This window comes from Gossypium hirsutum, chromosome D13 (genome assembly GCF_007990345.1).
Source record: "Gossypium hirsutum isolate 1008001.06 chromosome D13, Gossypium_hirsutum_v2.1, whole genome shotgun sequence".
In the NCBI taxonomy this organism is placed as follows: Eukaryota; Viridiplantae; Streptophyta; class Magnoliopsida; order Malvales; family Malvaceae; genus Gossypium; species Gossypium hirsutum.
In genome coordinates, this window is record NC_053449.1 from 62,952,454 (window position 1) to 62,962,977 (window position 10,524).

The window sequence follows — 10,524 nt, forward strand, 5'->3', positions numbered from 1 at the left end:
AACTTTCCACCAAGATTCAAGAGTCCAAGTTGATTTTTAAGGCAACTATCATGGATTTCTTTTATTCTAGTGGTTATATTGTATATTTTGTGTTTACTCTTGTCATTATGAACTACTTTTTTTAAAACCTAAGGGAGATGGACCTTAGGATGGATTCTATTAATATTTGATTTTTATTTTTATGCAATAAAATCTTAGTCTCTTTGTTTTCAATTATGAATGGTTTATTATTCTTGGGTTAATAATTCTAGAGTGTTAATCCATGTTTAATGTCCATAAGTCTGAGGTTGAATAGACTCTTCTTGTGATTAGATCTTACATAATTGAATGGAGTTGCATGCAACCTTAGAAATATACGACAACATAAATCTACCGGATTAGAGTCAAATCTAATAAGATGACCCATAGAGTGAATTAATGCGATAATAAGAGTTTTAATTAGAAAGAAATTTCAATTAATCAACCTAGAGTTAGTTGCTCTTATGTTCAAAAGAGATGTTAGCATAAATTAAGGATTTCTATGGATCAAAGAGTTAAGAAAATAAATTGTATAAATTAGATTGAGAATTATAGCTGAAACCTAGGCGGATTTTTACCTAGGTATTGCTTTGTTACTTGGTTAATACTTGATTGCATTTGTGTTTCATTCTTTTGTGCATTCCTTATTTAATTTAGCTAGTTTGATTTAATCTTAATCAACCTTTCGAATTATTAGGTTAAATAATAGAAATGTGGTAATTACTTGTAATTGTAGTCTTCGAAAGAATGATATCTATGCTCACCATAGTTACACTGTTAATTGATAAGTGCAATTGCGTTAGTCAATTTATTAATTAGTTCAATGGACATCGCTAACTTTTGTTATTTACATAAAGTATTATGAGATGTATAATAAAGTGAGATTTTAATTGAATCGTATAGTATGTTGAAAATTATATTGTTTGCTAATGGTGTGTGGGGCAATGGTTTACTTGTGCTAGTTGTGCGTGAATTGTGATTACTTAAAAGTTCTTGGCTAATATACTAAGAAAACCATTAAACGACTAAAATTTATTTAGAAAATTCCCTAATTTATGATTTTTACTCATAAAAGCTCTCGACTTTAATATTAAAGTAAAAATATTTTGAACTTTAGGCTCTTATCTTAATTTCCTACTAATGCAATAAAAATTCTATACACTTTAACATCAACATGAAATTCAAGTTATTTTAATATTTTAATATAGTTTATATTGTATGTTTAGCTGGTAGAAATAAAGTATGACGTTTTAAATTTTATCATTTGAATTTTGTATATATTTCCCTGCTCCTATAAAGTATATATATTTTTAACAATTTCAGTATAGATTCTAATCATATCTTCTTCTTTTTTTTACAAAAACAATGAATGTTTAGAAATATAATATGCGTCAGTGTACTCAAACCTAAGTTTTCCTGCATTGGGGATAATGCCCATACCAATCAAGCTAAGACTCACTTGAATACTAAATATATTTTAATTGCTACTTATATTAAACATAAAACTACTAGGCAACTATTGCACATTTTCCTAACATTAGTAACTTCCTTAGTTAACACTAGTCTAATAAGTACATTTTACGTCGACTTCATTGGCTAGCTATCAAGTAGTTGGTCGGTCTTTAGAACTTGTTACGATACCAAAAAACGCATTTGCTACCACCACCACCAACGTCAGGCTCGACGTAAAGGCACTCTTTTGCCTTCCTCCACATTGCCTTGTAAATCAGTGTCCTGTCAAACGGAAATGACACACCAGGACCATGACGATCCGCCAGATTTGACGTTCGAACAACCGACGATAGGCTATCATACTCACGGTTATAACGGAAAAAGCACCTCTGGGCTAAATGCCCAAACCACCCGCAGATCTGACATTGTATGCAGGATCGAAACCCTCTCCCGCGACCTTCAGACGGGGAACGACCACCACAGACAGAGCCCACCAGAGCCGACGATGGAATAGTTTCCAAAAGATTGGCATGAAGAGGCACGTCCTGTACCGCACGCACCTAGCGGCTCTCATACTCGAGTAACACGTCGATGAGACGTTGAAGTGGCAGAGGCTCCGACGAGAACGATGCTAAGGTAAGGACGGCATTGAACTCCGGAGGTAAGCCCACAAGTACTATTTCGACCTTCTCTGCCTCTGAAATCCGAGATCCAGAAGCCTCTATCAATGTACTTGTATTTTGAATACTCGCTACATATTCCTTGACGGAGAGACTACCTTTTTTAAGTGAGTGAAGATCGTGACGAATGCAAGATAGCTTCGTACCTATAACTGCAATGAAGAGACGAGTGGCGGTATTCCACACATTACGCGCCATTTGAGCTTCTGTAAAAGAAGATATGAGTGAGGGATTAATTATAGAGAGTAACCAGAAAGCAAGTAACTTGTCCTGTTGAACGAACGTAGAGGCATCCAGATTCAGAATAAGCGAGCCCTCCGGAGACTGCACAAAGTGCGGTGAAGCAGGTAACGTTCCATCCAAAAAATTTGTTAACTCGTATCCTTCGATGATCAACCGAACATGCTGCTGCCATTAAACAAAAGTACCTTCATCCAACTTGACAGTCTCATGGCGAGGAAATGATTAGACGAGCCTAGCACCAGTGAATGTCGGACGTCCATGTTTGACGGAGGCAGAATCAGCGGAAGCTGTGGTGGTCATGCAAGCAGACTAAGAACAGGTCTCCAGCACCTCAGGCGACTGATACCATGTTAACACCTACGGTGAGTTGCTAATGTATTGAGTAATGAAAGAATTCTTTGTATTAAGTCTTGTATATCAAGTTCGTACATTATAACAATGGTATTTATAGAATATACGAGTAACTTGTATTACTAACAGCTTAATTGCTTGAATAACAAACTAACAGCTAATAGGCTAGCTCAATAACAAAGTTAGCTAGCACAGTTCTTATCTATACTCTTAACTCTTAACAAAGTTAGCAACACAAGGAAGGCATGCACAATAAGTAGAGGTACCCCATAAGTGCATAAAAGCCAAGCCAGCCCTTTTGTTGCAGTAATCTTATAAAGTACATAAATTACCGTAAATATACTAGCATCGGAGATGTAAACTTGTAGCCTCTCGCAATCAGAGAAAATGGGGCCATTATAGTGGGAAGCTAATTGATCATAGTATCGACCTGAAACGTTGAAGGCTAAGTACATAGGCCAACCTAGAGTCAATGTGACTACAAGAGATAGAACTCGACCGGGTGGATTGTTTAAGTATTTCGCAAAGCATGATAATTTAGACTTGGGTTTGGGCACGAATACTTTGTCACGCTCCATAGAACCGGTGTTTGAGTGGTAACGGCGGTGACTGATTTTCCACGAGAAGTACGGGACTAAAAGGGTGGAGTGAAGGATCAACCCGACGGTGTTGTCAACCCATTGGTAGTCACTGAAAGCGTGGTGACCGCACTCGTGTGCGATGACCCAAACACCGGTGAGGATGCAACCTTGGAGAACCCAATAGACAGGCCAAGCAATGTAGGAAAAGGGATGTGGGAGAAAGTGAATATGATGTTGCAATGTAGTAAAAGAGAGAGGCTAAGCATAGGTCATGGACCACGTAGGAGAAGGATCGAAGGAGGGAGCGACGAAAACAGTGGGGCAGAATGTCTTGCTTGATCTGACTGAGCGTAAACGGAGGCTTCTTGATCGAAACTCGATTGACCCAACCTCGGTTTTCCTTATTCTTTTTACCGTGAACTACCATCCTACCACCGACACCCATTTTGTTGGGTGGACATGCCAGAATCAAAATTAATTATAATAAAATAATGAAACATTTATTAGATATAAACAATAAATTTGAAGCAATTTTCAGACTTAATTTCTGAAAAATGTCATTTTTTTAAAAAATTATTAGATTAAGTTATTTTTTTGAAAAATTACAGAATTAGGCAAAATAATGAAAACACTTCTAATTATAAGCGTTTTTAACGGATTTGCAAGAAAACATTTCCAGCTGAAAGCGTTTTCAATGGATTGACAAAAAAAATGATTCCAACTGAAAGCGTTTTCTGCCCCCAATATCTTTTTTTTGTGTCATTTCTTGTGAAAATAAAATTACAAAATAAATCTTTTTATAGACTTCAAATCTTATATCCCTTATTTTCTTAAGCGATGAAGGATATAGATCTATATAAACTCATGATTCATTTGCAGTTTGTTACTAAACAATGTAAGATTGCTTACTCTTTTAACTAACAACATAATATTAAAGGTTACATTTAATTTTTTTAAATTAAAGACAAAACTTTTTACAACACTAAACTCTAACAAAATATATTTGGTTGTACACAATTTTGTCTTTAACTTTTAAGAATTAAATGTAACCTTTAATCTTATGTTGTTAGTTAAAAAAAAGTAAGAAATCTCTTATTGTTTAGGAAAATTTGTAAATAGATTATGAGTTTATATAAATGCATATCTCACATCGCTTAATAAAACTAAGGAAATGAGACTTGGGTCTATATAAATACATGCTTTGTAAGTTTTGTTTTCATAAGAGGTGACATTAAAAAATAATAATAAATAAATAAAATATTGGGAGGCAGAAAGTGTTCTAGCCGGAAGCGTTTTTCTACAAATCTTTGGAAGCGTTTTTGTTATTTCGGCCTAAATCCGTAATTTTGTGAAAAAAAAAGACTTAATCTGATATATTTTTTAAAAATTTTGATATTTTTAAGTAATTCAGTCGCTTCTTTCTTCAGGCTTAAGAAAACATTATAAGTAAACAAATAAATTTTGATCTATGAAAAAGGAAAGGCCTTAAAAAGCTTTCTGCATGGCAAAATAATTCTTCTTCTTCTTCTATTTTCAAAAGCTCGGTTACTAAGAAGATATACCAGTCATCATTTACTCAAATTTATCGCTTCAATGCAAAATTAACAAAAAAAACATGAAATGGGAAAAAATTGAAGGAAATTAAAGAGAAAAGTACCTTTAAAGAAAGCAATTTAACGCCTGGTGATTAAAGAAGGCGTGTTGGTTTTGGGCGAGTGGAGTGGAGCGAAGGGGGGTTTTGAAATAGAGGAGTGGTGGATTTGAGGTTTTTTGGTAAGATGCTACGTGTTGGGAAGCAAGACCAGAATCAGTGGGGATGGGGGTCTTTTCCCTTTTTTTTTTATTCTGATGATTCTTGCTTTCATATCATCATCAACCCACCTCATCTCTCTTTTCTTCTTGGTATCTCCCAAACACCTGTTACAATCATAAGGACTTCATAGAGGAATGAAAGGTGTTGATGAGGACTAAATGTAACACTCATCACTTGACCCGATCGTCGAGTTTGAGTTACGAGATGATATAACCGTTCCTAGAGTAAATACGGACAATTAACATTTAAATTAAATATAAACCATATAATCATAATCAATTCAGTTTATAATCACTAACTACGACCTTTCATAGGTTTTATATAAATCTACGTATCCTCTAGAATCAACTCAGAATTGAATAAAGACTATTTTACAACATTTTCAAATTTTTAAGTCAAGCATTACCTAATTCATATTCTACTTGTTACATACCAAATATTTTATGCCACTCAACATTTGCCACAAACATCACACATATCATATGAATTAGAATGTGACCATTTTCTGATTTGTGTGTGTCATCCTTGTGCAAAGGCCATGCTAACATCCTCTATATCGTTCCAATGTTATCGAATGTTAAAAAAAAAATTTTAAGTTGAAGTTTAGTTTGACTTGACCAGTTTAAAAATTAAAAAAATTATTTTTATTTAAATTTAGATACAAATATATATTAAAAGGAATTTTTTTATATTTTTTAGTCATTTAATAGTAAATCGGTCTGATCAGACCAGCGTAAAGTTGAAAATATTAAATTGCTCAAAAATAGACTGAGTTGAGTTGGTTTAATCAAGCAATTCGATTCATTTTGAGTCGAGTTTTAGTTTATAATTTTTTAATTTTGAAACAACTGAGTTCAATAAATGATGATGAAACAAACCTTTGGGCGATCCAAAGTGAGTGAACCAACACCAAATAAATTTAAGTTTAATTATGATTATAATCCATTGGGCGATCCAAAGTGAGTGAACCAACACCAAATAAATTTAAGTTTAATTATGATTATAATCCATGTACTCTTTGTGCATCTAAAATTTAATCTTTGATCTATTTTAGTAGCGTCCATAAAACATTATAGCACTTGCACATTTTTTTTTCTACCATATAGTTTATTAATATAACACTTAATACATAAAACTACTAGGCAGCTATTCCACATTTTCCTACCATTATTAACTTCCCTAGTTAACACTAGTCTAATAAGTACGTTTTACGTCGATTTTGCCGGCCAGCTATCAGGCAGTTGGTCTGTCTTTAGAACTTGTTACGATACCAAAAAACACCTTTGCTACCACCACCACCAACGTCAGCCTCGACGTAAAGGCACTCTTTTGCCTCCCTCCACATTGCCTTATAAATCGGTGTCCCGTCGAAAGGATAATACTTGCCGAGTATCGGTTTGATTGCTTTAGTGGCCTCCATTGCATGATAATGTGGCATCGTTGAGAAGAGGTGATGAGCCACATGCGTATCGGTGATGTTATGGAACACTTTGTTCAACACCCCGTAATCTCGATCAATCGTCGACAATGCTCCTCGAAACCAATCCCATTCAGACGAGTCGTAATGCGGCAATGCCGAGTGAGTATGTTGCAAGTAGGTGATCAACACAAGGAAGGCATTCACAATAAGTAGAGGTACCCCATAAGTGCATAAAAGCCAAGCCAGCCCTTTTGTTGCAGCAATCTTATAAAGTACATAAATTACCGCAACTATACCAGCATCGGAGATGTAAACTTGTAGCCTCTCGCGTTCGGAGTAAATGGGGCCGTAAGGGTTATAGTGGGAAGCTAATCGATCATAGTATCGACCCGAAACGTTGAAGGCTAAGTACATAGGCCAACCAAGAGTCAATGTGACTACAAGAGAGAGAACTCGACCGGGTGGATTGTTGAAGTATTTCGCAAAGCATGATAATTTAGACTTGGGTTTGGGCACGAATACTTCGTCACGCTCCATGGAACCGGTGTTCGAGTGGTGACGGCGGTGACTGATTTTCCACGAGAAGTACGGGACTAAAAGGGCGGAGTGAAGGATCAACCCGACGGTGTCGTCAACCCATTGGTAGTCACTGAAAGCGTGGTGACCGCATTCGTGTGCGATGACCCAAACACCGGTGAGGATGCAACCTTGGAGAACCCAATAGACAGGCCAAGCAATGTAGGAAAAGGGTTGTGGGAGAAAGTGAAAATATGATGTTGCAATGTAGTAAAAGAGAGAGGCTAAGCATAGGTCATGGACCACGTAGGAGAAGGATCGAAGGAGGGAGCGGCGAAAACAGTGGGGCGGAATGGCTTGCTTGATCTGACCGAGCGTAAACGGAGGCTTCTCGATCGGAACTCGATTGACCGAGCCTCGATTTTCCTCCTTTATACCGTCAATTGGCATCCTACCACCGGCACCCATTTTGCTGGCTGGACACGCAAGAAGCAAAACTAACTACAATAACTTTTGTTTTCCAAAATTAAGCAACCATTTATTAGATATAAACAATAAATTTGAAGAAATTTTCGTGTTGGAAAGTATTTTTTCTGAATTCTCTAAAGCAATTTTTAAAAGAAAATAGAGAGAGAGAAAATGAAGAAAAGGCCAAAAATATATTTAATTCTGTCTCAAGATTCAAGGTAGTTTTGAGAGAAACAAGCCACTGGAAAATACTGGCAAAAGGTGACATCTTCGGTGCATGCAGGAACCTCACCAGATATAAAATAAATAAAGGTTAAAATATACTATAACTTCCTATGCTTTTTGAAAATTTACAATTTAATCTTTATACTTTTCAAAATTTAATTTTAACCATTAATATTGTAATTTTTTAGTTAAATTTATCGTAAAGTAATTAAGAAAGTGTTAACTGTTAGATTTAAATTTTAAAATCTAAAATGTAGAGGAGTCTCTATACTCTTTAAAAATTTGAAATTTAGTCCTTTTACTGAAAATTTGAAATTTAATCCTTTTACTTTTCAAAATCAAGTGCAAGTGTTAACTTTTTTTTTAATTTGATGTGTGAAATTTTAAAATTAAAAATACTCAATTACTTATAATAATTTAATTTAATGAAAGGTATATTTTAAAATTTACTTTTTTAAATTTTAAAAGTAGAAAAATTAAATTTTAAATTTACGAAAAATATAAAAATTTATTGCATATTTTATTAAAAACAAATCACAAGTTCTTGCTTTAAAAAATGTTTAAAAATATATGAATAAACGATGAAGCTCTCTGGTATTTGGGATTTAAAACTCTCAAAAATTGAAACCATGGCTTCTTTCTTCGGGCTTAAAAGAACAGTATAAGTAAACAAATAAATTTTGATCTAAGGAAAAGAAAAAGCCTTAAAAAGCTTTTTGCATGGCGAAATTCTTCTTCTTCTTTCACTTGATATTAAAAAAAATGCTAGTATTTTCAAAAGGTCAGTTACTAAGAAGATATACCAAACATCATTCACTCAAATTTATCACTTCAATGCAACATTAACATGAAAAACATGAAATGAAAAAAAAAGGAAATTAAAGAGAAATGTACCTTTAAAGAAAGCAGTTTAACGCCAGGTGATGAAACACGAGGCAAAGAAGGCGTGTTGGTTTTGGGCGAGTGGTATGGAGCGGAGGGGGAGCTTAATCAAGTGGTTTTGAAATAAATAGAGGAGCAGCGGATTTGAGGCGTTATGGTTAGATGCTACGTGTTGGGAAGCAAGACCAGAATCAGTGAGGATGAGAGTCTTTTCTTTAATCACCCTTTTCCCTTTTTTCTGATTCTGATGATTCTCGCTTTCATCATCATCATTACCCCGCCTCTTTTTGATATCTCCCAAACACCTGTTGCAACGATAAGGACTTCATCGTGGAAGGAAAGGTATTCCTCGGTAGTAAATATGTAACACCTCTCACTTCTCAATCATCGGATTCATATTCATATTACAGAATGTTACTACTATTGTTGAAGTAAATATAAATAATTAACATTTAAATTAAACATAAATCATATAATCACTAAATACGACTTTTCACAGATCTTATATTAATACTTTTTATTTAAATTTAAATTCAAATGTATATTAAAATTCTTTTAGTTGTTTAATAATTAATCAGTCTGGGTCAAGCCAACGTGAAGTTGAAAATATTAAACTCAAACTTAGCTCAAAAACAAGTTGGGTTGGGTCAGTTTAGTCAAGCGGTTCGATTCATCTTGAGTCGAGTTTGAGTTTATATTCTTCAATTTTGGATTAACTCGATTCAATAAATGATGAAATTATATTATATTTATATATTTTATTATTTAATTTAAATATAAATAATTAAAATAATTTAAAAGAACCTTTGGCTGATCCAAAGCGGGTTGGACTCGGATTTAGAAATTAATTCTTTGAACCAAAACCTCTAGTTATAACCAAACAAATTTAGGTTAATTCTAATTATAGCCCATGTACTCTTTATTCATCTAAAATTTAATTTTTTTTATTTTTTTCCATCACAATTATAATCAATATATTTGTACAACTAAGAAAAAATTACAATCACAATCAAGACATTTATTTATGTTTGATTAAAATCGATCATTACAGTGCACAAATAAATATATTGAACAAAAAATAAGAGCATCTCGTGAAATACAAACTTTTGTTATTGAAGAGTTGTTCTTGAACAAAAGTTGTTACTGAATAAGAATTATTTTGACCCGTTCTAAACCTAATTTATTCTCAATATAATTGTCTTTAGGCTTAATTTATGATTTAGCCCCTAAAGTATACCAAATTTTTTACTTTGGTACCTAAACTTTTTTTATCCCAACTTGATACCTAAAGTATCAATTTCCTCTATTTTCGGTCCATTTTGTAACACACGTTGAAAAAATCTATTTGGCAACTTTGGCTAATGGAAAAGCTCCACATAGCATGTTTTGGTCAGTGAAAAAATATCACATAACAATTAAGTTTATTTAAAATAAAAATATTAAATTAAAATTAAAAATAGAAGTATAAAATTAATTATTTAAATATTAAAAAAATACTTTTGGCTTTGACTGGCCATTGACCGAGCGTTCACCGGTCATGTGGCGATATTAGAACATGCCACGTATCATTTTTTTAAAAAAATTTAGTATTTTATATTATATTGATTAAAAATGTAAAAAATCATATATAACATATAAAAAAATTTATAAAATTTTGAAATATATAATTATAAATTTTAAAAATCCAAAATAATATATAAAAATTAAAAAAGTGTTATAAAAATTGAAAAAGTATTTAAATTTCGAGTAATTGAAAAAAATGAAATTTATATACCTTTTTACAATTTTAGAATTATATATTTTAGAATTTTATAAAGAAAATTATTTTTAAAACTTTTTTATAATTTTTACAAATGTTTTACATTTTTTAATAAT

General features: G+C 33.1%; 1 protein-coding gene, 1 non-coding gene and 1 pseudogene across 4 annotated transcripts; all 3 read right to left on the minus strand.

Annotated features, from left to right (window-relative positions):
* Nucleotides 1-1,482: 1,482 nt before the first annotated feature.
* On the minus strand, nucleotides 1,483-3,785 carry LOC107945418 (delta(12)-acyl-lipid-desaturase-like; annotated as a pseudogene).
* A 1,841-nt stretch (nucleotides 3,786-5,626) lies between these two features.
* Nucleotides 5,627-5,734, minus strand: LOC121225826 (U6 spliceosomal RNA). Its single transcript, XR_005923729.1, has one exon. It is a non-coding gene; the product is annotated as a U6 spliceosomal RNA (small nuclear RNA).
* A 431-nt stretch (nucleotides 5,735-6,165) lies between these two features.
* Nucleotides 6,166-8,921, minus strand: LOC107945411 (delta(12)-fatty-acid desaturase FAD2). Of its 3 annotated transcripts, none has more exons than XM_041109549.1 (2): nucleotides 8,662-8,921; nucleotides 6,166-7,575 (listed from the first exon to the last, which is right to left on the minus strand). In XM_041109549.1, exon 2 carries the CDS (start codon nucleotides 7,540-7,542, stop codon nucleotides 6,391-6,393), a length of 1,152 nt encoding a protein of 383 aa, XP_040965483.1. In that variant the 5' UTR covers nucleotides 7,543-7,575; nucleotides 8,662-8,921; the 3' UTR covers nucleotides 6,166-6,390. The 3 variants fall into 3 exon arrangements, with proteins under 3 accessions (XP_040965483.1, XP_040965482.1, XP_040965481.1); XM_041109548.1 differs by having other exon boundaries at nucleotides 6,166-7,584; XM_041109547.1 differs by having other exon boundaries at nucleotides 6,166-7,550; nucleotides 8,662-8,918.
* Between the last annotated feature and the right edge of the window lie 1,603 nt (nucleotides 8,922-10,524).